The sequence below is a fragment of the Mugil cephalus genome, chromosome 22, assembly GCF_022458985.1.
Source record: "Mugil cephalus isolate CIBA_MC_2020 chromosome 22, CIBA_Mcephalus_1.1, whole genome shotgun sequence".
Taxonomy (NCBI): domain Eukaryota; kingdom Metazoa; phylum Chordata; class Actinopteri; order Mugiliformes; family Mugilidae; genus Mugil; species Mugil cephalus.
This window is the reverse complement of record NC_061791.1, coordinates 19,457,589-19,485,239: the sequence shown is the minus strand read 5'-3', so window position 1 is coordinate 19,485,239 and position 27,651 is coordinate 19,457,589. Positions and strand designations below refer to the sequence as shown.

The 27,651-nt window shown below is 39.6% G+C and overlaps 1 protein-coding gene across 2 annotated transcripts; it reads left to right on the top strand.

The window, feature by feature from the left end:
* Positions 1-622: 622 nt before the first annotated feature.
* braf (B-Raf proto-oncogene, serine/threonine kinase) lies at positions 623-27,319 on the top strand. Of its 2 annotated transcripts, XM_047575356.1 has the most exons (20): positions 623-1,067; positions 7,989-8,090; positions 8,200-8,487; positions 10,066-10,169; positions 12,992-13,094; positions 13,174-13,322; positions 13,871-13,990; positions 14,126-14,285; positions 14,918-14,957; positions 15,761-15,880; positions 17,518-17,654; positions 17,730-17,847; positions 18,435-18,519; positions 18,622-18,798; positions 18,876-18,922; positions 19,018-19,136; positions 19,891-20,022; positions 20,459-20,593; positions 22,167-22,320; positions 22,725-27,319. In XM_047575356.1, exons 1-20 carry the CDS (start codon positions 912-914, stop codon positions 22,745-22,747), a joined length of 2,469 nt encoding a protein of 822 aa, XP_047431312.1. In that variant the 5' UTR covers positions 623-911; the 3' UTR covers positions 22,748-27,319. The 2 variants fall into 2 exon arrangements, with proteins under 2 accessions (XP_047431312.1, XP_047431313.1); XM_047575357.1 differs by lacking the exon at positions 15,761-15,880 and having other exon boundaries at positions 626-1,067.
* The last annotated feature ends 332 nt before the right edge of the window (positions 27,320-27,651 follow it).

Sequence of the window (27,651 nt, the reverse complement as noted above, 5' to 3'; positions counted from 1 at the left end):
CTGGACCAGGTTTTGGACATTCAGTCTCTCATAATATTGAGATCAATTTTGATCTAATAACAACTTAATTGACAAATGAAACACAAATTCCTTATATTTATTAAATATAAAATATAATATATATATAAAACCTGTCCCTAGGGGTCACTATTTGTAAACGGTATCCTGCTCTAAAGACTTCCATCATACTGCTAAAACTCAAACTTTTATTTATTTGATTTGTTTGAGGTTGATATGGTTCTGTGCTCAATTGTTCATTTAAAGCTTTGATTAAAATGTTTAACAATAGTTTATGTATTTTGTAATGGAAAAAAATGCTTTAAAATATGTATTTTATGAAAACGGTAAATAAGAAATTGCTCACCAACACACAAACCATTCATAACTGCTAAATTAGGATAACATAGAACTCTCCGAATTAGAGGAAATGATGAACCGTTTTGGGGAAGTTTGAGTTTCTGGTTCTTCTAAGGGACCTGAGCCAAAGAGACGAATCTTTGGAATGAGCCGGATGACCCATCACCAATCAAATCATTGCTGGGCCTTAACGACCTACAGCGCCACCACCTGGTCGGCTCGATAAATGTTTCGTGGGAGGCTTTGCACATGATATAGAGTTAGTAAAATAATGTTTTAAGCTCATACTGGTCGAAGACAGTTCAATCAAGTAACTATATTCGACTAACAACAATAAGAAGAAGAAGGACAATAATAACACAAACAGACTCAATATGGTTTTAACCCTTCGAGTTGACTCTTAATAATAAGTTGTCAGGTTAACAGTGCCGCCGTCAGTTCCATAGGCTTGAGAGCTCCATCGCGCCGTCCTGCATCTCTGTCTCCCCCTCCTGTCCTCAGCACCAGCCTGCGTTTCACTCTATTATTTTCCACTCAGTTTCTCGCAGTTTAAAATGGCGGCGTTGAGCAGCGCCGAGTCCCCACCGCCCGTCTTTAACGGTGACACCACGGAGCGGGAGCCGGGCAGGGAGCGGGGCCTGGAGGAGCTGGCCGCCGGGCTGGACTCCTCCTGCTCGCCGGGGATTCCCGGAGGTCCACAGGATGAGGAGGTAAGCGCTACGGTGGTGGAGTTTACGGGACTGAGGTAGGCAGGGGACACGGGCTCCGAACGGAGGTAATTGAATGTAAATGTTCAGGAAACACCGGCTGTAATACGGATCGTGTGGCTGCAGCGCAAGGGACAAGACGATGCACTAAATATAAACGATTCCTTTTAGCGGCGGCCGCTCACGAGCCTCGACTTCCACTGGACAACAAAACGCGACCGGCTACAGAGCATAAAGGGGAAGGTTTTATTTGATGGAATCAGTGTTTATTTCGGGCCTGCCTTATTCCACTCGCTCATTGCTTCATTTTCCAGGCTCACTGCAGCTACAGCCTGGTGCGCCAACAACACACACACACGCACGCATACACATTGTTGTTGACACAACATTGACGCGCAATTACAGCGCTTTCTAAGCCTTTGCGGCGGATTCTGCTGTAGCCAAGTTGAATTTTGACCAAATTCACCGAGTCTCTTTACCTCACTGACAGACATGATGATGATGGTGGAGGTGGAGGCTAGCTGGAGTCGTGCTTGGGATTTTATTTATTTATTTATTTTATTTTTTTTTGGTGGGGGTGCATTTAGCCACATGGACGTTTTTATTATCATTACAGGATTTACAATAACCCGCCCACCTCCACACACACACACACACACACACACACACACACACACACACACACACACTTGGTCAGGCTGTGTCCTCATCAGTTCATGCACAGCGACCATGTAGCCTAGCTGCCAGTGTGCAGGTCTGAGGCCTCTCTACTGGACAGTAACTGCAGCCTAAACCACACAGCAGGACACTTTTCAGAAGTTTATAAGATGTTAGATCACAATGAACAAAAAAGGTCCACATTTTCTCTATTCCATACATGAAATGTCAAATATCTCCTTCTACAAGCCTTTTCTCTCACACGTCTGTAATCCCAGTTCCATTTTAAGATCCAAATTACCTTGACTTAACTCAACCAGAGCTACGCTCGCAGAAACAAATTTTAATTTTGCTTAACCTCACATGTACACAGTAACACTGATTTCTCCTCCACTGAAGGCTAAAATGCATCTGCCTTTATAAGGTCCTTCATTAGCAGAAAAAACAATCTGCTGGACCAAAATCATATATAATACCCTTACTGAAAACAGACAAGGGCCTCAATGAACACATTTAAAGGACAGTTTCTAAACTGAACTTAGCACCTTTATCATGTATTATAAGGGCAAAACCAGATATTCTTAATTTTTCATTCCCCCTCACACATGGTTTTCCCCCATGATGTCACAGCTGATATCCACTGGTTAAATACAGGTCATTTTGTCATTGGGCATTTATGGTAGGAAAAAACAGGAATGAATTGTCAGGTACTAAACAAAATTAATAATTCAATACAGAGAAATGTTTGACTAATCAAAAATATTAGACGTACTCCAAAGCACAGATGAACCTGGGATAGTCAGCATCTAGATTATGGCTTAAACCAATCATAACCATGTTTTGGTCAGAATGTAATACGGCATTGACTTTAAAATATGGACAAATGGTGTCCTCTCACTCACTTTGTCACAAATAAGAACTGGACAAAAAACAGTGCAGTGACTTTCCAAGGTTCACGTACTGTGATGACAAAGTACAAATTGGCATCTGAGCAGCAGTGCAAAATACAAAAAGGTAAAAACACAAGTTGTAGTGTTGGCAAAGCTCCAGAATCCCCATATCTGATCTTTCACTGATACTATATTTTAGTTTGACCCTTCCTGTTCAGTAAACATTCAGTTTTTTAAAATTCCTCTGTACTTTTTCTCACTCTCTTTGCTTAAGCTTTTCATCAGACCTGCGGCTGCTGCTGCGCCTGCTTCAGTAGCAGGAGAGGCACATCCAAAGAGATAGCCTCTACTGTTAACTGTGTCAGACCACAAGAAAACAGTCTGTGTTTGTGTCCACATTGCTTTGCTCTTTGACAAAAAATATTAAATGACCATACCAGTGGTTTTGTCATTTTTAGCCCATAAACTAGTACTAATACTACTAATACTTCGCCCTTTTTTAAGATATCTGCTAAGGGTTTTAGTTCCATTAAGGTTTGAACAATTACAGTGGTGCTTAAAAGTTTTTGAGAAATGTTATACTTGTGATTGTATGTTTTAAACGCAATCCCTCTTGTGCGATAGTAACAGCAACTAAACTTTCCAGTAAGTGTTGATTACAACAACAGCTTGGAGGAATTGTGGCTCATTCCTCAGTATAGAATCACTTCAGTCTTGAGATGCTGGGGTAGTTCCTCACATGAACTGCCTGCTTCATATCCTTCCACAACATTTCTATTGGATTAAGGTCAAGACATTGACTTGGCCTCTTCACAACATGCATTTTGTTCCTTTTTAGCCGTTCTCTTATCAAGAGACCTGTGTGCTTGTGGGGTCAGTAGCCAGGTTTACATGGAGACTTTTTCTCATTCCGATTGAATTCGTTTCGATTTAAGTTTTCAGGTCAAGTGTTTGGTGATCTATTTCGATGTAATGTTTACATGTACCGCTACTTTTATTTGGAACAGCTGTTTCAGAGATGTGTGACATGCGCAGATCAATGAAAACATCAGCATAGTAGTTGCACTTTTATTATCCAAGCAACAGCTGAATTCGGAAAGTTGGTGGGATCATATCCACTTTTGCCATTGTGTTGTTTAGCCTTATAGTAACCGGTCTTCAAGGTTTTCCAGTGGTTCCAAATTTGTTCCCCTTTTTCAGTCTGTCCTGGCTTCAATGAATTTTTGATGGACCTTTTTAAACAGTTCGGTATTTCTATTTTTTCTGCTGTTTAAGCGTGCGATAATGTAAGTTCTTTCAGAGTTGTTATGAAAAACAAGACTTTTCGATCGGTTTGGGAAAAGGGATAAGCCCTGTGAAACCGAATGAAATTTAATTTGGTTTGGGCCTGATTCTGAAGTGTTTATTTATTTATATGTATATACACACACACACACATATATATATATATTAAGCATTTTTAATCAGTTTGGGCTTCTAAACCGATTGTAATTGGAATATTTGGCTCCATGTAGACCCAGCTATTGTCTTCCTGCATGACCTAGTTTTTCTGAAAGATTCATCACATGGACAGAGTTCTTGACATCTTCTTTTGTGATTTCACAATTCCGAGTTATTGGTCCATCAATGAGGACAACCTGTCCTGGCCCTGATCTAACAATGGGCCCGAACGATGACATTACCATCCCCATGTTTCATAGACTGAGTTCTGAGGCTGGAATGCTCTGATTTTTTTTTTTGTTTTGTATGTTTTTTGGCCTAAAACTTGACATCCCTAATTTACATCTTTATTTTACTTAATTGCACTTTGGTCTAATTTCCACAAAACACTTTTCCAATAGTCTTCTGACTTGTCCACCTAATGTTGAGCAAACTGCAGGCCGGCAGAATGTTGTTGGAGAGCATTATTTTTGTACTTCACACCATGATTGTTCAGTGTTCTCCTGATGGTGGATTCATGAACAGTAACACTAGCCAATGCAAGAAAGGCTGCTTAAAAGTTATCCTGGTCCCTTTGTGAGCTCATTGTTGGTCTACCACACCTATGGAGGATAATGGTCTCAAATCTGTCTGCCTGTGGATTTGTGGATTCCAAACTGTCACGTTTTTCCAACCTGATGAGCAACATCATTTCTTTTTCTGGGGTCCTCAGAAACCTAATTTGTTCATGCCATCATATACTCCCACAAACATGTGTTGTGAAGATCAAATTGACACCAGAATATCATAGTGAAAACACTTCTTGACAGATGAACTCTGATTTGGACTTGAAATGATTATAATCCTAAAAGCGTACTTGCTTTTGCAACTCACATATGTCATATTTTTTCAGTTTGTTGATTATAGAAATACACAGATACATTTCTGTTGCATTAATTTGATTGGGTTCTGCTAACGAAAAATATGTTTATGTTTTAGTCATTTCTGTGATGTAGTAAATTCTGAAGGCACAAGAACTGTATATTTTATATTAATTAATTCAGAAATGTTTTTTCAGTTTTGAGCAATTCATTGTTTTGTAATTAAAAAAATACAGTGTTCAAGTCTCCAGAAGCCAAGTTGATGCCTACAAAAAAAAAAAAAACTCAAAAACTAATACATTGAGTACAACCAGGCAAAGCTGCATTTAAACAACAACATCAGCCGCCGAGCTCTGCATTCAAGATTAGAAAAGTTTCCTGGAGACAGCATCAAGTCAAAAATGAATACAGAGAGGGTCGTGTCGTGTATAAGTATTACAGGATGACCTGCCCATTTCAAATTATTTTCGTAGAAAATACAGATTTTCACCCTCTGTTGGATCATCTAGAGTCAGTGAACGAGCAACTGTCTCATCACATTTCTTTAGTATTGATTACATAAGTCTTGCTAAGTGTTATTCACAAATGTATGTTAATATTGCACTCAAGTGACAGTAACCCCAAATCAGCTTGATGTTATCCAGCAGGCTTTTAGTGCGGGCTTTAGTTGTTGTGATTGCCATCATGTCATCTGTGTATGTCTTAATTGGACTTAGCCCATTCCTCTACAGTTTCCCTTTGAGGTGCTTTGAGAATCTCTGTTTTCTCTTTGACAAACTGTCTTTTTTACAAAATTACAAGGATCTCTGTAGAAAACAGTCCTGGTTCTCTGTACTGATGCTGCTTCCTCAAGCACGTTCTTCTTTGCAGTGTTGTAAGGTGTTTCTTCATGTCACCCTGTAGTGCCTCAATAGTTTCTTCTACTGTTTCTTGAGGCACCTACCTGAAGTCTTTCAGTTTCTTGCTAAGACTTGAGCTGCTTCCTTGTATACCTTTTAAGTCTCAGCATCTTCTTGCTGACCCATGCAGCTGCCTGGCAATGTCTGTGTTCATAGTTGCCCACTTGGGTCAAAGGATCTGAGGCTTTTTCCCATTCATATTCTTTTCTGCCTTCAAAGCTAATGACTGTAGGCAGGTTTGAACCTGGTTGAGCTTTGTCTGGGGTGCTGATACTTTTTGGACTGTAATGCTTGCCCTGCCACCCGATTTCTTCTACCTCTTAGGAAGTAATGGTCAATGCTAAACTCTATCAGGATGAACCCAAGATGCTGTGTAGCGATGGACCCTGCTGACATGGGAATCTATACCTCTGCTGGCATTTTGCAAGAGGTGGGGTACACCCTGTTCAGGCCACCAGTGTATCATAAGACTAACACAAAGTGACAAGACATAGAGAGATATAGATAGATGCTTTATTGATTACTTAATGGAAATTCAGTAACAAACATTTACAATCTTAAGCAGTCCTACAGCCAATTTAGAATCACCAATTAACCTAACAAGTGTGTCTGGGCTCTTCTCTTTAGTATATGGCCTCAGCAGCATACTTCTGTAATAGTCAACATTTCGAAACTGGAGAGGAGAAGGGCAAAACCAAGCTAAACCAAGCTAAACCAGCAAAACCAGCTAGGTGAATAGCTTTACTTGGCCAGAGTGAAATGTGTTAGCAAAAAGCCAAACCTGCATTGCGGTTTTATCTTCAAACACATTTTCATTTTGTTGCTTTTCTGGGGAAAGTCCTGTGCATGGCCCTCAAACTATTTTTTAGAGTAATTGTTAAATACAGGTCAATGGCTTTGCGCAGGGTTTTAGAAATATGGAGTTTCAAAAACTGACCTTACTAGTGACATTTGGAGGTTTCTTTTCATTTAATTTCCACTTGTACACTTTCTCCTCTGTCTCCCTCTCTGTTCCCTGTCTGTATCTTTCTCCAACTCCGCACTCGTCTGTCTGAAGTGTGCCATTTATTTAGTAAAGATCCTAACACCTTCCTTATATCATCTTTGTGTTTGAGTGACATTACCTTAGGTTGCAATAAAATAAAAATGCACACTTAAGCTTGAATGAAATCCAGCACAACTATTATCGGTAAATCTGCGTGGGTTCAAGAATATAGTTTCACTTCGCAATAGTTCACTGTTGCGACAATGACTAGTCGGTGTCATGATGGACAGGCAATATGTACTGTAACATACTGCAGTTGCATGGAAGTTATTTGATGTCTGGAGGTGAATGGTACTTAACCACAAGACCTGTAAATGTCTCTAGTTCTCGAGTCTGCATTACGCTTCGGTGGATCTAATCTGTTTGTTGACTTAATTAATTACACATTCATTGATTCAAAACTATGAAAACACTATGAATTTCTAGTATTTTTCTAATTTTTCTAGTCTAGCCTCAGTAAGTGTTTAATGGCTTGGTAACATATTCAAGTGTACATCACTCATTTATAGTACATGTTACAAATGTGAATAGGCAGAGATTAATTGAGGATTTTAACAAGTGTAAATGGCAGATTATATAAAAAAGTAATAATTGTAAAATTGGCTAGCCATTTAAAAAGTTTAAGGAAGAATCTCCTACTGCGAGGGACAAAAATCAGTTAATAAACTGGCTGCGTTTTTTACCTTCATTTAACTGATAGCAGTAGTTTCAGTATAATCATCGATATAATATATCACTAATATAAGAATATTTCCTCAAATTCTTTACTCATGCAGAAATAATGATTTATTCCTACTGAAGTATGTTGGGTCTATTTTTTTTTTCTATTTTTTTAATGAATGCCCATGCAAACCGCATCAGTAGGTCCCTTCTTGTTTTCTTCCTGATCATTTTCTATATATCCAAGTTATGAACAACATGAAGTTGCAATTGACTGCAATTTATGTCTTTCAGTCATGTTCAGAATTTTGTGCTTTGGTGTAGACTGACCTTTGCATAAGTGTCACTTCTGAAAATGTTATGGCAGTACTTCCAATGACCAGGGGAGACCAGGTCATTTCATAGATGTACAAACTGTTGTTCATTAATGGAATGAGAGCGCTATGCTAACACTCAAAAACATTTCCCTGTAGATCTGGAACATCAAACAGATGATAAAGTTGACACAAGAACACTTGGAGGCTCTTCTGGACAAGTTTGGCGGAGAACACAACCCTCCCTCCATATATTTAGAGGTAAGAATTGTTTTATTTTAGTAAATCTAACTTCACTAAACTAAACCCTCCCTCACTGGAGTCGATGAGGCTCTTGAGTCAGTGCTGTCTTGTTTCTCATCCCTTCCAGGCATATGAGGAGTACACCAGTAAACTGGATGCCCTGCAGCAGAGGGAACAGCAGCTGCTGGAGGCTATGGGCAACAGTGCAGATTTCTCCTGTTCTCCTTCTCCCATGCCAGCCCTTCTGGAAGTCAAGATGGGAGGTTGCGGGGTCATTGGAGGAGCCCAGACCTTTTCTTCTGCCCCCAACACCTTGGCTGTCCTGCAGACCCCTACTGACACTGGTCGGGCAAACCCTCGCTCCCCCCAGAAGCCCATCGTCAGGGTCTTCCTGCCCAACAAACAAAGAACAGTGGTATGTCTAATGAGGAGATATACTGTATTTAGATAACATTTTAAAGCCTTATTTTATTTTCATTGTCAAAGATCATAAGAAAAGCATTTATTTTAATTCGGAAATTGATCCAATCACTTTAAGAGTCAATTTCCATGTAAGGTCACAATATTCAAATGCGTGCCTTATATGGTGCAATGGCAATGGTTACATTAGGAGCATAGGGTGTTTATAATTCTGAACATCACTCCACTGATGCTTTTTTTCCCGGGGATATGTGCTGCATCATCTTACGAATTTGAAGTCAGAGTCTGCGCAGTACTGTCTGATTGGAGTCACACAGAGCCACGTTATCGATTACCAGTCCACACTTCTGTCAGACTTAATGTTTTAATTTTAATTAATAATAATTTATATTTAGTTTTTTCCAACTCTCACGGTCCTATGAGAGTGCTTCATGGAGCAGTTGGCATGGCAGCTTGTAGTCATCGCGATGTTAGATCCTGTTTATGTAGCATCAAATACATAAACAGGATCTACCTAAAATGACAGAAACCATCCTTGAAAAAAAATTTGACTTGTATTTTAATGTTTTAGTTTGGCCCAACATGGAGGGGGTGGAGCTTATGACCTATACTGCAGCCAGTCACCAGGGGGAGCTCTACTTGCTTTGGATTTACTTTTGAGGAGCAGTTCTGTCATCCATCTTTATACAGTCTGGTTGGGAGTGGTTAATTTGAATTCTATACCTTTAACTTATTTCTTCTAACTGTGGCACCAATGTCTTTTAACCGCTGTTTGATCTAAATAGTGATGCATGCCTAATTTGGAATAAAAATTCATACTGCATAAAGTATATAAGAATATTACAATGTGACTGATGCTAGCCTACACTTTATCGTTTCATAATTTCAAATTCTATTTCTTTTTTTTGTTCCAAAAAACATAACATTATTAACTACTTAATTTAGTTGAAGTTAATAAATCAGTTCAGAATCATAAAAGGTAGGATAAGGTCATAAACAAAACTAAACAAATGAAGACTTTATATTAATCAATTAACTTTATACAAAATGATGTCAAAGGTAAAACACCTAAATCAAAAATGGATTGAGTGCTCTTTATTTTGAAAAGAGCCCCAGTTCTCCTCAATACACTTTCACACAGTTTTTCCAGGGCCTGTCTATTGTAGAACTCATTGTTCTTTTTGTGCCTGTAGGTATTTTTTTATGATGATGTTTGTTATGCACTATGAGTTTAGGACCAATAAGGTGCCGCACTAAAATTTCGTAAGCGTGTCAGTAAATGTAATGTTGCGATGTATGTCAAATGCTAATATTGGCATCTTCGGAAGATATCAGAAATCTAGCAGGTTATGCCGTTGAGACACAAAAAGACTAATACAGGCCTCACAGGCCAGTTTGCAGTGTGCATTTTTGTTTTTTAAGTGTGATGGTAATTTGGCAATCAGAATCAAAACAAAATAGAAACCTGTTTTTCATTGTAGTTCAGAGTGAATAAAAGTGTTTTATAGATCACTAACTTTACATGTTGGAGTCTTGGAGCTGAAGTAAATGAGTGGTATTGTGCTCTGTTCAGGTCCCGGCCCGCTGTGGAATGACTGTAAGAGACTCTCTGAAGAAAGCTCTAATGATGCGAGGACTCATTCCAGAGTGCTGTGCAGTCTACAGGATACAGGATGGGTAAGTGTCCCATTAACATATTTCACTGGGCAGAGGAGACCAGGATCTTTTGTAAGACTTTTAAAGAGTCCACTAAGTGTGACGAATAACACATACATTTTAGTTTAAAAAGTAGCCAATCTCAGGACCCACTCTGAACTGACCTCACAAATGATGATGGTATCCCATCAAACATATATAGTAGGTACTGTTCAAACCTGGTGGCCTATGATGTGTGCCATGAGTGTTCCAGTAGCCAGTACAACGTTCAGATGTGAACATACCAAAGATACACAGAGGACACAGCGTTCTGTCCACTGATGGAACATTTACCCAGCTAACATCCTATTGCATATGCAATTCAAGTCAAACAGAATGAAACACATTTGCGCTATTTTAAACAATTGCCAGAAAAGACGAGCACTTCCATATTGTCTTTTCATTAGGAAAGAGCATTCATACATTGTGTGAAAAGTCTGCACATAAAGTAAGATCACACATTTGGTATCAGTCTTTAAATACCGTAATAACGTGGATATTGGATTTAACAACAAAGAACAGCAGTCTGTGTGGCACATCAGTTCTTGTACATTCAGTTCTATGGACAAATGTATGAAAGCTTAGGTAGAGGGTTGGAAAATGACCTCTATTAAAAACAAACTAAATGTTGACACCCCCCTTATTTTTTCGAAAAAAATCTTAAAAAGTTACAGTATAAACATTCTACATTTCATTTAATTTCATTTAAATGGTATGATTTTTTGTGACACTAGGTGTCGCCATAATGTCTGGTTCAGTGGGGGACACCCAGCTCAGCCGCATCGGTCAGGTCACGTCAGAATAAAATGGCGACTGAGCTGGACACATATTGACAAACTTGTCTCGCAATTACTAAGAGGCAACAGCGTAAAGTGACTGTTTGTGTATGTTACGTTCCTTTTTTTTAAGATAATAGGTACATGTCAGGGAAAATATTAGTTGTGAGTTCACAAGGTATGGATGAAATGACCGCGGAAGAGTATTAATGGCACCGTAGTTTTGTAATGGCGGCCATCAGGTCATGTTGGTCATGTAAATAGACTGAAGTCGTTTCTAGAGAGAAGAGAAATGCAGGTATTATTGTTTTATTGTTCACTTTCGTACATTTCGACACTGACTTTTGTTAAAGTGTCTCATTAGATAGAAGTTCATTAAACACTCACGTACTGGTAATTGAAGTCACTTATGTGACAGTCAGAGGAACAGCTAACAATACTGTGAACGTGAAGTGTGCATTATTTGACTGGAGTATAATTTTATCTTTGAGTGAGAATTGAACGCACTATAAGAAATGATGTTAAAGGGCATATCATTTTATTTTTCTGTTGTTTTTGATACAGAACATATTTGAGCAATGACTGAAATTGAATACAGTGAATTTTAGTGAAATGTATTGTTTCATTTCACGTCAGAATAAAATGGCGACTGAGCTGGACACATATTGACAAACTTGTCTAATTCCTCACTGCTCCACAGTCATCCAGGACTGTGAAGCAAAATAGCTACTGGCCCAGGTACCCCTAGCCCTGAGGCCAGTAACACTTCTCATAAAATCAGAATATCAGGTATTTAAATTATGAGCAGTTAAATCAATAACTACAATCAAAAATTAGTAAAGGTATATACAGTACTGTGCCTACGTTTAAAAACAATGCTAACTAAGAATGCTTTCAGAAATATAAATAATGTTTTTGTTTATTTTTATCAGTTTACAAAATGGAAAGTGAGCAAGCAAAAAAAAAGTCTAAGTCACTAAGTCAATATTTGTCACTTTCACGAAGTCAGGGATTTTGTAGGATCATAGACGCAGTAGTCGACCAAGGAAACTTAGTGCAGCAGATGAAAAACACATCAAGCTTCTTTCCCTTTGAATTTAGTAGAAGGAGAAGTGAAGATTTCTGATGCTGACCAACACAGAGTACATCATTCATTCAGTCTGGCCAGAAGTGGTCTTCATGGAAGTGTTGCAGTCAAAAATCCATCCCTCTGACATGGAAACAAGGCCAAGAGACTCAACTATGAATGAAAACATAGGAACTGGGTGCAGACAAATGGCAATCAAGTGATCTGGAATGATGAGTCAAAATTTGAAATATTTGGTTGTAGCAGAAGGCAGTTTCTTCGCCAAAGGGCTGGAGAGCGCTACAATAATGAGTGTCTGCAGGCAACAGTGAAGCATGGTGGAGGTTTCTTGCTAGATTGGGGCTGCATTTCTGCAAATGGAGTTAGGGATTAAGTCAGGATTAATGGTGTCCTCAATGCTGAGAAATACAGACAGATATTTATCCATCATGTTATACCATCAGGGAGGCGTATGATGGTCCCAAATTTATTCTGCAGCATGACAAAGACCCCAAACATACAGTCAAGGTCATTAAGACCTATAGGATTTGAGGAAGCCTACATCCACAGAAGATCAGTGGTTAGTTCTCCAAGGTGTTTGGAACAACCTACCAGCCAAGTTCCTTCAGAAACTGTGTGTAAGTGGAAGAATTAGATGGTGTCTTGAAATCAAAGGGGGGTGGTCACACCACATATCGATTTGATTTAGATTTTTTCTTTTCATTCACTGCATTTTGTTAATTGATGAAAATAATCTAATAACACTTAACATGTTTGAAAGCATTCTCAGTTTCCAACATTTTTTCCACACCTGCTTAAAACTTTTGCACAGCAGTGTATATGACCTATAGTAGGATGATGCTGTTTACCATCATTAGGTTTTCACAGCTTTTAGTGAGTTGGTTAAACCAGCAGCAGTATGAGGTTTGAGCAGCTTCTTATAATCTCCACTCTCGTTTCAGGGAGAAGAAGCCTATTGGTTGGGACACAGACATCTCCTGGCTGACGGGAGAGGAGTTGCATGTAGAAGTTTTGGAGAATGTGCCTCTCACCACACACAACTTTGTAAGTACAATTAGACAAAACTTCAATCACGACTCGCATGACACTCACTTAGTCCTGAGCGTATGTGTTTGGTTGACAGGTGAGGAAGACCTTCTTCACACTGGCCTTCTGCGACTTCTGCAGAAAGCTCTTGTTCCAGGGTTTCCGCTGTCAGACCTGTGGCTATAAGTTCCACCAGCGCTGCAGCACAGAGGTCCCTCTCATGTGTGTCAACTATGACCAGCTAGAGTAAGTACAACACAAGAGGGACCCAGTGAACATACTCTTCTACTGTACAATGATGTATTGTTTAAATACAACTGTCCAAGTGATTATATTTGGATTTGAATGTTGTAAGAGTGCTTGAAATCAGCCATTACCATTACTGATGGCACAGATTCCTGAAAGTAGGACTGCAAGAAGCGGTTCCTTTTTCAATCTAGAACTTCCAGTGAACCTAAAATACATGTCTATGAAATGTGAGAGGAAAGCACAATTTTACACCAGGAAAGGGTTAACAGCGCTATAAACGCTGGCCAAAAGCGAAGCAGCAGTGTGAGCTGTACTCTGACAATGCAATCAGTCAGAATGCTGCTTCTCGTGTTAGAGCGTCCCTTTGTTTGCTGACAGTATTTGGTGTGCTTGCTTTATTTGATCATGATGCCTTAAAGGTTTGTGGCGAAGGTAGCGTACATTAGTTTATTAAACTACTAGGCTACAATCCATCTGTGTTTAGAATGGTGGAGTAATCATTTATAAAAAACAAACATTTAACCTTGACAATGTGTGTTCTACAGCTTGTTGCTTGTGTCCAAGTTCTTCGAGCATCATCCCTTCACCCAGGAGGAGGTCTCCTCAGAGGGAACGACCCCTGTGTCCGAGGCCTGTCCATCACTGCCCCCATCCGAATCAACTGGGTGAGTCCTCCACCGTCGCCCTCCTCAGTGTACCCTCCTGTATTTTTCTAACAAAACAGCATAGGGAGTCAACAGCTTCTATATTTGTGTATTTACTGGGTAAATCTGAATGCATTTACACTACATACTTTCCAGGTCTATATGCCACACCACTGTGTCCCCATCCAAGTCCATACCCATCCCACCCAGTTTCCGGCCCAATGAGGAGGACCACCGCAACCAGTTTGGCCAGCGCGATCGTTCGTCCTCCGCCCCCAATGTCCATATCAACACCATTGAGCCTGTCAACATTGATGTGAGTGAGTCTGGACAACCAGCTAACAGTATTGACTTTCTTTAAGCTTTTATATAGGGCTGTCAGTTAATCATCTTAAACTACATCCACACTTTTTTAAATTGGCTTAGTCTTTCATCCACAATAAAGCAGCAAACTAAGCTTTAAAAAAGCAGTAAAGTCTAAAACAAATGTTTGCACGTATAAGTTTGAACATGGACATTAGATAGTGTATTGTTCACAGCCTCTGCCCTGTTAAAACTCAGTGCACTTTTTATGTAAAGGTAAGGCTGTTGACTCCCTCTCCAAAATGTCTCACAATGACGGCACAAGAAATCTTTTTGTCACTGAATAAACTGAACATTAGTTCTACAGCAAAACATATCATGAAGGTTAATTTGTTACATTCTCCCAAGGAACACAATTCCTTTTTTTTTTTGTTTTCATTTGTTCAAACTAGATACATTTGAAAAAGCAGAACATCTCTTGTTTCTTTTTTCACAGCGCTTTTTCGAGTCATTAAAACGTATTCTGCCAGTTTAAATACTCCTCGGTTAGTGACACCTAAGGCAAACGCATGACTGTTTACATGGTGTTTTGTTGACAAATGTATTATGTTAGTGTTTATATTATATTTTTCTTCTTGGTTTCAGGACTTAATTCGAGATCAGAGCTTACAGAGGTCAGACGGAGGTAAGAATGAAAGTATCAGATTTCAGTCTCATTCTGACTTTTTTTCCACCATCCCGCGTCTCTGTGGTCTTGGTCTTTTGTGTGTGTTTGAAGCTCAGATCTTAGAAGTTTGGTGTAGTCCTGCATCCGACCAGTAACTGAGATTAGTAGCTGACAATCCTCCCTATATGTGGGTTTGTTTTTTGTTTTTTTTGTCTCTCTGCTCTGCCAAATCAAGCTCGTGCACTTAGGACGAAACACATTTAGATAATTAACTGTTGTGTGTGTGTGTGTGTGTGACGATTAAATCTTTCGATTAAATTAAATCAGAACTAAAATAGGGGCTCATTGTGGTCTCCGTGATGTAAAGATGATTGGTTGTTTGCGTAAAGTAGGGAGGTCCAGAAACAGGGTTCCGGCGGGTTTTATTTATTTATTTATTCATTTTTTGAGAACGTCCTTACTGGACTTCATTTAGTCTCAAATCTACAGTATAGGTGCGTGACACACTAATTTACTGAAGTAGACTGCTGATATTGAAATATACACATACTATAGTGGAGTAATTCGGGGCTTTAACTTAAAGTGGACCGAAGGATTAGTTTTTACTTATCAGCTTATGTTTTTAAAACTACATCAAATCAGCATTTGATGTGAGCACTGTTCCTTAGCAAGTCTCATCCTTTGCACAGTATAGTATGTTAAAGTTAATTTGGCAGTGTGAGTACTGCAGACACCCTCACTGACTGTAGCCATAGTTAGCTGGTTAGAGAGGGGCAGGGTGAGTAGCAGTGATGGTCTGTCTGTCTCTCTTTGCCCTGCAGCCCCCTCGACCCACCCCGCCCGCTGCTTGAGGAAGCACCGAACACGGACCTCAAGCCCCCTCCTATACTCCTACCCCAATGACATAGTGTTTGATTTTGAGCCCGAGCCTGTTTTCCGAGGTAGTTAGGCTTCTGTGTGTTGCTGTGTCCTTCACCCCCCACCCCCCTCCCCACGCACACACAGGCACACAGACACACACACACCAACACACCAACCTCAGTGCCATGTGTCACATTCACTGTGTGTCCCCCACTTTTTTCTCCTTTGCCTTTGTGTCATGTTCTCTCTCTGTGACACCTCACGAGTTAAAGATCTACTACTACTACTACTACTGCAGCACTGCACATTTCCCCACTGTAGGATAAATAAATGATTATCTTATGTCACCTTTACTTTAATCCGACACTACTTATTCTATGGATGGTCGTTTCATTTCCAATAATGGTCATTTGTTCATTAGCTGTTAACTACAGTGAAAGGTGAATCCATTTTACTTGGCTGCAAAAAGCATTTTTGACTGAATAATTTAGGAAAAATAATCTAATAGTAATTTTTTTTGTGATTTAGAAAATTTTGATGGTTGATTTTGTTACATCATTTTCAATCAAGACATGTTGCCACATGGATAGTATAGAAGTCTTCGGTTAAATGTAAATACTACAGTGTTTCCCACAGAATGTTGTCAGACCCTGAGGGGCTAACATTGTTGTTAATTCCACTGTCTACTATGATGTTATCTAAACTATTAAAAACTACAGTATATGAAATGTCTTAACATACAGTTAGTCTTTAAATTACTGTAATAACGCGCACATTGTGTTTAACGACAAATGTCTGTCCAGTTCATATACAGGAAAACTAAACTTAATGTGGTTAAGATGTGGCATTCTATGGACAACTTTGTGTAAGATTAAAGTATCGGTGAATAAAAAAAATTTATAGTACATGGTTAACTCTGAAGTCATAGTTCTGACTAACTCTCTTTTAATAATTGTCAATCTCCATGGTTTAAACGTTGTCAGTATCGTCACATTACATGCTTCACATTACAAAGATATTTCTGATTTGTCAGCGGACCATGGCAGAGCAAATTAGACCCTGGCGGGCTGCCATAATATTAACGCTGTATAAGAAACCCTGTAGTACGGGCAGACTGGGTTAGCAGGTACATGTGGAAAGGAAAAGAAAAGGTCAATCGAGCTAAAATAGCAAAAACAACCTGTTAAAACATTGTTAACAAGTTAGAATTATAATTGCAGCTACATTTTATTCTCTAGAAATTAACAATTCTTCAGGCCTGGTACAAATTATTGGGAATGATTAATTTTTCTGTTCTAAATCTCCCTATTTAATGGGACTCTTGCTGTGGGTGCTCAAGCATGTTATTTGAAATATATTTGAAACTAAAATCAAGTTGTTGTTGTTTTTTTGTATTTTTTATTTGGCTCAAAATAGGAAAGCTGTTACTGAATCATCTCTGTTGAAATACTCAAACATCATAATGTGCTTTGTGATCTTGACATAAATACTTCACAAACCAATGATAGACTTGACATCCGAACATTAATTGCCATCCCACTGAGCTCACCTCTCCTCTCCCATGCATGTTACCAAACACACAATTGATACAGAAGCCTCAGTTCCTGTCCTCTCCCAGACCTTTTTCTTTCTTCCCGTGCTTTCTCTCATCTTCTGTTTGACCTGTATCACCCATGCTCCTCACCTATCTTCTTTTACTGTTTCTTTTCCTCTCCAGGCTCAACGACAGGGCTGTCAGCCACTCCCCCTGCCTCTCTGCCTGGCTCTCTGACCAATGTCAAGATCCCACAGAAGTCGCCGTGCCAACAGAGGGAGCGCAAGTCGTCATCCTCGTCTGAGGACCGCAATAAAATGGTGAGAGACTGTCACAGCTAAAGTTGTGCTGTGACTTTCTGTGTGCTCAAGCTGACTGAATGTCCTCTTGAACAGAAAACTCTGGGAAGAAGGGACTCCAGTGACGACTGGGAAATACCAGAGGGTCAGATCACTTTGGGTCAGAGAATAGGCTCTGGATCCTTTGGAACTGTCTACAAGGGAAAGTGGCATGGTAAGACTAATGTTACACTTAGTTTTAAGGAAATGGTTTACTAGGAATCAAGCTGCCACAGAAACACTGTTGGTTATTTTGACTATCATCATCTCCTTTGTGCTTGCTGTGGTCCATCTCAGACTCTAGGTTTCAAAAAGAGATTGAGACAAATGTAACTATAATTGGCACAATTTCAAATAAAAAAAATATATAAAATTTATAAGTGTGGCTCAACCAGGACTAAAATCCTAAGGCATCTTTATTTTGGCCTGAATGTGAGACATGAACTTCTTTTTTTTCATGGATTATAATAACGGATTAATTATAGACATGGTCAGACTATCTTGGCTTAAAATGGGTAGGCAAAGAATAAGGTTCATTATAATAGTAATCCCACTGTGGGATATATTAAAGGATTCTCTTATCTTAAATGATTGTTTTTATCGCATTATCATTTATTGTTTGAAATATAAAGCAGACAGTTTAGTGGTGTTTCAGTAGGGCTGAGTAACTGACTTCCTCTGAGACATTTTCTGGGATTCATCTGGTTACTTCTCTCAAATGTGCACATTTTCCTAATCGGCCTGTACTTCCTCTGCCTGCAGGTGATGTGGCAGTGAAGATGCTGAACGTCACTGCTCCCACACCACAACAGCTTCAGGCCTTCAAGAATGAAGTGGGTGTCCTCAGGTAACTTCTGGCCTCTCCTCGTTTATCGTCCAGTCCTGCTTTGTCAAATGTCTATAAAATGTCTGCTGTTCTGTAATTTGTTTGAGTTTCTCTTTGTACTAGGAAAACGCGTCACGTGAACATCCTACTCTTTATGGGCTATACAACCAAGCCCCAACTGGCCATTGTGACCCAGTGGTGTGAGGGCTCCAGTCTGTACCACCACCTGCACATCATTGAGACCAAGTTTGAGATGATCAAACTGATTGACATTGCTCGGCAGACAGCTCAGGGAATGGAGTGAGTTCCTCCAACACAAAAGCATTCATTTAATCAGGTGTTTGGACAGTCTAATAACTTTTTTCTTTGGTCTACAGTTACCTGCACGCCAAATCCATCATCCACAGAGATCTGAAGAGCAACAGTATCCTTTGGACACATTTTACTGGCTTAAACCTTTGACCAAAGTCTGTTCCTTGTCAGAGAAGAGAACATTTCTTTGACCTCTTCTTTCTTCAGATATTTTCCTCCACGAGGATCTGACAGTGAAGATTGGTGATTTTGGGCTGGCCACAGTCAAGTCCCGCTGGAGTGGTTCCCACCAGTTTGAACAACTCTCTGGCTCTATACTATGGATGGTCAGTGTTCCCCTCAAACAGGAAACCCATCACATCTTCATTCACTTGTTTTTATATTTCCTCTATTTTTTTCGCATGACACTGACTTACTTTAAATTACTTAATTTTAAAGAGACATGTGTGTTAACTAGGGATGGGTACCGATACTCTATACCATAATGGCACCGGTATTGACAGTAGTAACCAGACTATAGCTGTGCTGTTGCTACATGTGACGTCACGCCATATTTTCTTGCATGGACAAGTATGCATCCATTGCAAGGCTGGGGTAATTCAAAACAGTCAAGTTTGGCTGTTCTTCACCTCAAAAGATGCAGACTCAGCATCGTAACCTGCAGCAAGTGCTCAAAGGCAAAACTGGCAAGGGAGCAACACCTCGAATTTCATTAAACATGTGATGATGCATAGTAATTTCTAAAACGCCAAGAAATTTACCGTCTTTAACAGCCTGCAAGACCCCATACCACTGTTTTTATTGTGATAATTATGACAGTTGGTTGTGAATTTTATTTTATATTGGTTAATTTATTTCTTAGTCTTAGTTGTATTTATATTATTTAAATTAAAATTCTGTTAAACCTGTGTTGAACTCTGCGTTATGTCACAAAATGCCTTAAAAATAAAAAGGCAGCATTTTTCTTTAAGCTCTGGCACCATTCTGGTGCCAAGTATCGGTTTGGCACTGGTATTGGATAAAACTGTAGTGATACCCATCCCTAGTGTTAACTGCAAGAGTATACCTTTGTTCTGTCAGGCTCCAGAGGTGATCCGGCTGCAGGACAAGAATCCCTACAGCTTCCAGTCAGACGTCTATGCCTTTGGCATTGTTCTGTACGAGCTCATGTCGGGAGCGCTGCCGTACTCCAACATCAACAACAGAGACCAGGTGAGAAGGCATAGTAATGAGGTAAAGACAACTGTTTCATTTTTATTTTTATTTTTTTGCAGCTGGCATACCACACTGTACATACATAGGTTAGCACGCTATCTGTGGAGCAGTGGTAAAAGTTCTTCAGCAGAGGTGGAGGGAGTTTGTTCTTCCTTTGCGTTTTCAGAAGAAGAGCTGTTGCTGGGTCTTTTTGATAACATGACAGAGGATCTTGAAATACAAATACTAAGAATGTTTGGCAATTTCTGTCAAAATAAAATATATCAAAACTGATATTGTTTTGATATTGATCACTCTCAGTACATTCTTACAAACTCGCAAAGCAAACATCCCCACTGTACTGGTAACAGATTACCTTCTAACATCATTGTTTGAGGTCCATTATCAGTCCAGTTTAGACAGATATCATGACTAGTACCTTTTGTTCCCATAGATCATATTCATGGTGGGTCGAGGTTACCTGTCTCCTGACCTCAGCAAGGTGCGCAGCAACTGTCCAAAGGCCATGAAGAGATTGATGGCTGACTGTCTGAAGAAAAAGAGAGAGGAGCGACCTCTTTTCCCTCAGGTAAGAAATAAATGCAGACACCTTTTTTACTTATCTCTGGGAGATGACAGATGGCGTGGTGCCTGCCTATATACACAACAAGCATCATGAAAGTTGTATATAGGCAGGCACTACCACGCCTGAATGACTGCACTGCACAATTTCAAGATGCTATATTCAAGATTTAAGATTTTTTTATTGACTACAAATGTTACTTTGAAATGTTACTCTGCAATGCAGCATCATTACCAACAATGAAATTATTGATGCATGGAGCCCTCTCAACTTCACAGGAGTAAAATCCAATTAATAAATTATGATATCATAAAAACGATGTGTGGCAAAGTAAGATAAATATATTGGGTTTAGTCATTTTTAGGTGATTCTGATGTATTTGCGTAATGAAGGAGGTTGTGTTGACAATAAATTCCTTTAAAAATCAAAAAATCAAAAATGGCAATTGCACGACTATCAGGCAATTTGTTGCAAATTAGCATTGAAAGAAAGCACATATTAGCTTAGAAAGACTAAATTAAATATAAAGCTACTAGGAACCATATCCCAGAACTGCAAAGAGTGTCCAATTTATAGCCACGGTAAAGTAACATTTCACAGGTTCTATGGACAGAGGAAATGTCCATAACACTAGATAAGCTGGATGGATGGGCCTTTCGTTGGATCACTAACAGACAGGCATAGAAGGGCACTACTTCATTAGAATTTAGGGAATTACGCTGTCAAAAGCATTTATACCAGTGCCCTGGTTTGTCCGTATTATGTAAAAACGCCACCGAAATACTAGTCGGTGACTGGTCAGGGTGGATTACCAGTTACTTTCACTAAAATCGCAGCAGAACTGTTCTTGACTAGTTGCTAAGTCACGTGAACAAAGAAATGCATTTCAGACCAATTACAGCCATAGTTTCATTTCTGGGGAGGTGCATGCCAGGCTACGGCCAAGACTGTGGCACAGGGTACATTGTCAATGTATGTAGCATTAGGTTTAAGCTGGGTGAAGGAGGAGTACTCGTTTGCTAGCTAGTAGGACTTAATTTTGTGAGTTGAAGAGGGACTGAAAATGAACTACCAAATCTTCTGCTGATTTCTGGGAGATGTTTCCTTCAGGTGGTGATGCTGGAAGAACTCTACTGCACTAGGACAATGCTCCATCACACGCATGCAAACACACTATACATTTGTTCAACAATAAAACTAATCTTGATTTATGGTCAGTGACTTTAAACTATTCTTTAACTATGCCCATCCTCACACTGATTTAGATAGTGGCTGGTTTATTTTGGCAACTGATTCATTCTCATTACATATTTCCAAATCAACAAAGTCAACATTGCCCATGTGCTGGTAACGGTTAACTTCCTAACATTAATATTTGAGGTCTATTTTAACCTCACAAATTTTAATCAGTGGGAGTTGCTTGTCCTTGCCACCAGATGGCCTCAGAGGTTTACGTTGTTAAATAAGCAGCTGAACTGAAGCAGTTACTTGCACATTAATGGATTTGTTGAACGCTATTTGTTTTGAGGTAACTAATAACTGACTAATGACCCCATGGCTGCGTTGTGTGTTCCTTTAGATCCTAGCATCGATTGAGCTGCTGGCTCGCTCATTACCCAAAATTCACCGCAGCGCCTCAGAGCCTTCGTTAAACCGGGCCGGCTTTCAGACGGAGGACTTCAGTTTATATGCTTGCGCCTCACCTAAAACCCCAATCCAGGCTGGTGGCTACGGTGAGCTTACACTGATGCTTTGCAAACATCTTTCTTAGCAGGACATGTGTGGACTTCACTTTAGTACAGGATGTTTAATAACTGATTTTAATCTAGAACATGGTGGAAACCTTGGCCACCGTAGTTCAAAAAGGAGAACGGAAAAAGACCATCTTCCCTTGCTGTTAAATAGAAAGCTGCTCTAACTCAAATGTTCATCATCACTGCATAATATCTGATTATAGTCCAGCACACTCAGCTGATGTCTGGGTAAATACCATAATTCAGTGTCCCAATGGCATTTTTTGCCTCTCATTGAGGTGAACTTAAATAGTAATAAAAAAAAAAGAAACAAATATCTAGCTTATACAGTTGACACTGCTATGACTGATCCACAAACTAATCTTCTCTTCATAACTTTTCAGGGGAGTTTTCTGCATTTAAGTAAGTGCTGCAGATCCACACCAGTCCATCCCTCGTCACTTCTCAAAAGTCACGTGTTCCTGCGGTGGATTCATTCATTACTGAAAATAAAACTGAAAACAATTGTCTTGAAGAATATGCTGTTTTCTTCCTCTGTCACCCTGAAGAAGGCAGCCTCACTGGAGTCCTTTCAACAGCAAGCAAACAGCCACAGCAGCAGACAAAACTGAATTAGGAAAACAAACTAAACAACAATTGCACATGAAGTTTAAAAAAAAAGCAACAAAACAAGACACAAAGCTATCCATACCTGAAATGGTTTTGAGGAGGAGATGGTTCCGCGGACCTACTCACCTTCTGCAGGGAACAGTTGAAGGCAAAATAAAGAGGAGATGACCGTGAGAAGAGAAGCCGAAACTTTGCGTGCAACTCGTCCCGTCATTTCCTGTGTGGATGAGGAAAGGATAGGTCATCCGCCAGGCCGCTGAAATGCACTTTGAATGACGGCAGAACGGGGATAGTGGAAGAAGAAAGGGTCCTCCCATCCGTCTGTTGATGAAAGGCCAGGCGTTAGCCCGTCCCCAGGATGAGCTGACCGTCACTCAGCAGGGGTTAACCCCGAAGTAAGATGACTTGAAAGATGGGTCTATTTTTTTTTTCTTTCTTTTTTTTTTTCATTTGTTTCTCATGTTTCAGACTATAGCTAGCAGTTGCTAGGAATGCTGAGCTGTTTTGTCCCGTGCCATTCTTTAAAGAGATGACACACATGTTAGAAGAGTTTTCTTCCCGGCCATAAAGGGCCTTTTTATGTTTTTCTCACCCAAAATAGATTCTGCAAAATACTGTACGTTGCCTTGTTTGTCTCCAAGATCTGTGAAGAAGGAGCTCTTTATCTACTAACAGAGAAAATTCCAACCTTTCATGTTAAAGCCAGGGAAGCGTTCTTTGAGCAGATTCTATACGGTTCTACAGCCTGCACTTTTCCACCGACAAAAGGAGCTATTCTTTGAGAGAGAACTAATTAATTTGTTCGATGGAAGTTACATGCGAAGGATTTTTTTTCTGCTTAAAGAGCTCAGCCCAACTTTATAAGGATTTCACATTTATGTGAAAGCCACAAAAGCCGTTCTCTCCTTGCGGTCTCCATAGAAAAGTGTAGTATTTTCTGATGTTCATAGGGAGGAAAGACACAAAGATGTTTCCTATACTGTTAAGCAAAGCTGCTGCCCAGTGTTTCCACGTTGTATAGTACTCTTTGGCTTCTCTGAACTTCCAAGGTATTACGCAGCTTCTTCACAAGGCTTTTCCTTTGCTTCTAACTATTTTCCCCAGATTTTTTACACCAAGTGCATGTTGTCATTCCTTTCTCTCTCTCTCTCTTTTTTTTTGTATCATATTGCTTTAAAATTGCACTCCTTACAACAGGGACCTTACTTGTTGCAGCTGCTGACCAATGGGCTGCAGCACTACCTGCTGAAGAGACTGCGATCTTTTGCAGAGTTCTGTTAGTTTTGGAATTCTGGAAATGTTTGTTCAATCACCTTTACTCTCTCTGTACACACCTTTTTTCATTCCAGCTTGTAAAGGGTTGTAGGCTCTTTTTATAGGTTCTTTTTATTTCATAATCAGTGTCATTTGCCTTTTTCTGTACAGGCAGGCCTGCAGATATTTACTTATTTATGTGATTTTTTGTTTGTTTTATGGATTTATTTCAGAATTGCTTTATTTGAAACTATCAGTCTTTCTTTTTACATTTGTTTTAGTCTTTGTGACTTGCGTACTTGCACTTTGTAGAGATGGATTGAAGCAAATGAGCAACTTGCCTTTTTTGTTTTTGTGACATATGTAGCAGATGACTCAGCGTTCAACTTCCAGTGAATGTGTCATCTGCAGGGGCTGGACTAAGAATATTTTGTGGAGATAGGTTCAGCTGCAAGGACTGTCTCTGACAAAGTTTTCAGCAGCTGGTGTGTCACTATCTACAGTGATGAGAGCTGTCAGAGAGAATGACACTGTTGGCCTGATATTGTAGAGATAGAGCACACAGTTGGCAAACCCATTTGTTTTCAATCATCAAGGATCGTATTTCTTTCTATTGTAACCCCAGGCAACCCGTTCACATCATTACTTGTTATTATACATATCAGTCCTAGCTTTGAGTGTGTAGGACTGAGACGGAGCAGAGACTAAAATAGATTAGCACAAAGACTGGAAACTAGTGGAGCCTGCTAGACCCGATTTAGGACAGTCATATTACGTTATTACATCGGCCAGTCCTCCTGTAATTTCTGTTACTGAGAGAATTTGTTGTGAGAAACAAACTGATTGTGCACATCTTTACATGACGTGCTTAATTTTTTTGCTGTTGCTTATTTTCACCCACCTGATGCTGATCTTCTGAATACTAAGAAGATTGCCTTTTTGAGTTATTTATATTCTCCTCGTACCAAATGTTATAGCTCAGGTGTGAGTAGTGAAAAGAAAGAATGAAGTCCTTGAGATTGGTATCTGCTGGTTTAAGCAGGGTTTCATCTGGCTGGCTGTATACTGCATCACTGCTACTTTGTCTCACTGAATACTTGATTATGACCGTGATTGGGATTATTCTAATATTGGCATCTGAATTCTGAGAAGAACTATGTTCCTATGTTTTTTGTTGTCGAAAAGACGCAAAAAGACAGGGAAATGTTGGCAGATTAATTGGGAGAATGAACTTTTAAAACATCAATGCTTGCCCTGAATATATACATCATGGATGGTTGGTTCACATTCTTGTTTCCACCAGCTTGCCTTGGTCGTATTTGCCAGCATGTATTGGACAAAATAATGACTTCATCTTTAAGAATTGATGGTAGAACACAGTTTGTCACCCAACAATATAATGGTAAAAATAACTCTAATTACTCCAACTGTTTTCTCACTTCTTATATGTTTCTGAGATTTCTGTGTCTGGGCTGATAGGTAATATCTGTGAGTTTTACTTTCAGCAGAGTACAATGTCCCGCACACTTCTCCACTCTTGATCGGACTTTATTTAGTAGTATTCTCAAATTCAGTTTTTGTGTGAGGGAAAAAAAAATATCTTTAAATAATGTGAGAAGAAGTAGCCAACAGTGAGTGAGGTTTTTTTTTATCCTTTCACTGTCATCAGTCAGGTCCAGTCCAGCGGCGGTGGTAGATGGATATTATTATTTTTTTTTTTTTTTTTTTGGTGCACTGTGCATTGAACAGGTCCATGTGCTGACTTCAGAAGGACTAATGCTAAGTTCTTCTGATGAATTAGTCCATGGGCAGCATGTTTATCCAGAAGAATTCCATAATTGTGAATCTTAAGCTGACTGTAATCTACTGCCGTTGACTTGAAGGTTATTTAACACTTGGAACAACTGAACTCTGTGGACCTAAGTCTTAGTGGGGCATGTGTTGACGTATATTTGCAAAGTTGGACATGAAGCCGAAACTATCTGGAGAGATACTTCTAAAGGTGGTTGACGAAAACAATCTAAACCCAAGGCCGTGTGTGTTATGGTCTGAGATTACACAGTTGGAAGTGGAATTGTTCAAAGTTTGGATGATTTAGGTATCGTCTGTTGTCTGTCTAACACTGTCCATTCTCCACAGTGTAATCCTAAAAGTTAACCTTGACAGTTCATGCTTAACTGCATACTGCAGTTGCCAAAGCAATCTTGGCTTTAGGCTTACTTCCTTGTCCTCACTTTTTTTGATCTCGGTAAACATTGTTTCCAGTATGAAGAATGGACTCTCAAGGCCAACCTTTTAACCCACACAAACCCAAAGGTCCAGAGATAGTCGGCTCATGGAAAATTTAAAGGTCAGAACAACATCTACTTAGGAGGAGAATGGGATACAAGAGTGATTTAAAATTGAGGTCAGCCTCACAAGACATAGCACATGGCCTTTATCCTCTTCCACAGGGAGGAGCATCACCACAGAGCTGTACATGCAGATAGCAGTAACTGTTGTCTGTTTGCTCGCGTGACTGAACCTGTGGAAGCAAAACTGTAATGTCTGTCAGAGTGCTTTATGTGTTTCCACTGAGAGTTCTATTTTCTGTGACAATATTATCACCAATGTATATCTGCTAAAGCTTCATAGAATCTACAGGAGCACGCACTGAGTTCCATCACAGAGGCTCCACCCACCTCTGATCTCTCCCCTAGCCTGCCACCACTGCTCCTCCTTATTCAGACTTTCTTTACTTTAACCTCCATTTTCCTTTTTTAAACATTCCCTCCCCATCCTCTCTGCCTGCACCTTAAACCCAACAATTCCCGCCAACTGAGAATCATTATGTAAAACTTAGTTCTGTTTAGTTTTTTCTTTTTTTTTTCCACCTGTAAATAGTTGTACAAAAGAAATATTGTCAGTTTGCTAGGAGGCATGGAGACTAATGTAACAAATTACACAATGTTCAAAATAAAGTGATAAAGATTAAAGGACATTTTGATAGGCAGACTTCTAAGAAAAAATGGTGGAGTGTAAAAATATTTAAGGTTGTATCATAAGGAGAAAGAGCTTAATGTATTTGTTGTGAATATGAAAAACTGATATATTAAAGAAGTGCATGAAAACTGTAGCATGGCTTGCGTGTCATTTGTGTGTGATGGTGACGTGTTGGAGGCCTGAAGACATTTGGCGTCCATACGGTGGCAGCCTCTACCTGCTTAACATGAAAGAAACAGCTGTCAACAGTGCTGTCAACTTAAAAACACAAAATGCGTTTCTGGTGTGACTTCACCTGCCACCAAGGTGCACGGAGGCGGAAAAGACATTGTAGAAAGATGACCCCAGCAGCACTCGTAGGATAAGGAACAGCTTCATGGAATTGGCCTGAAACTACATTTATAACATACCCAACGCAAATTATAGCTGCTCCCTCACTCCTATGTGTCTATGTGGTTGTGTGTG

Bases quoted from the DNA above. Each gene is read 5' to 3' on its own strand.
- braf (XM_047575356.1), top strand. From the start codon at position 912: ATGGCGGCGTTGAGCAGCGCCGAGTCCCCACCGCCCGTCTTTAACGGT. The intron at 8,091-8,199 runs GTAAGAATTGTT...CATCCCTTCCAG, and splicing joins CTCCCTCCATATATTTAGAG to GCATATGAGGAGTACACCAG. The intron at 18,520-18,621 runs GTAACTTCTGGC...TCTTTGTACTAG, and splicing joins AATGAAGTGGGTGTCCTCAG to GAAAACGCGTCACGTGAACA.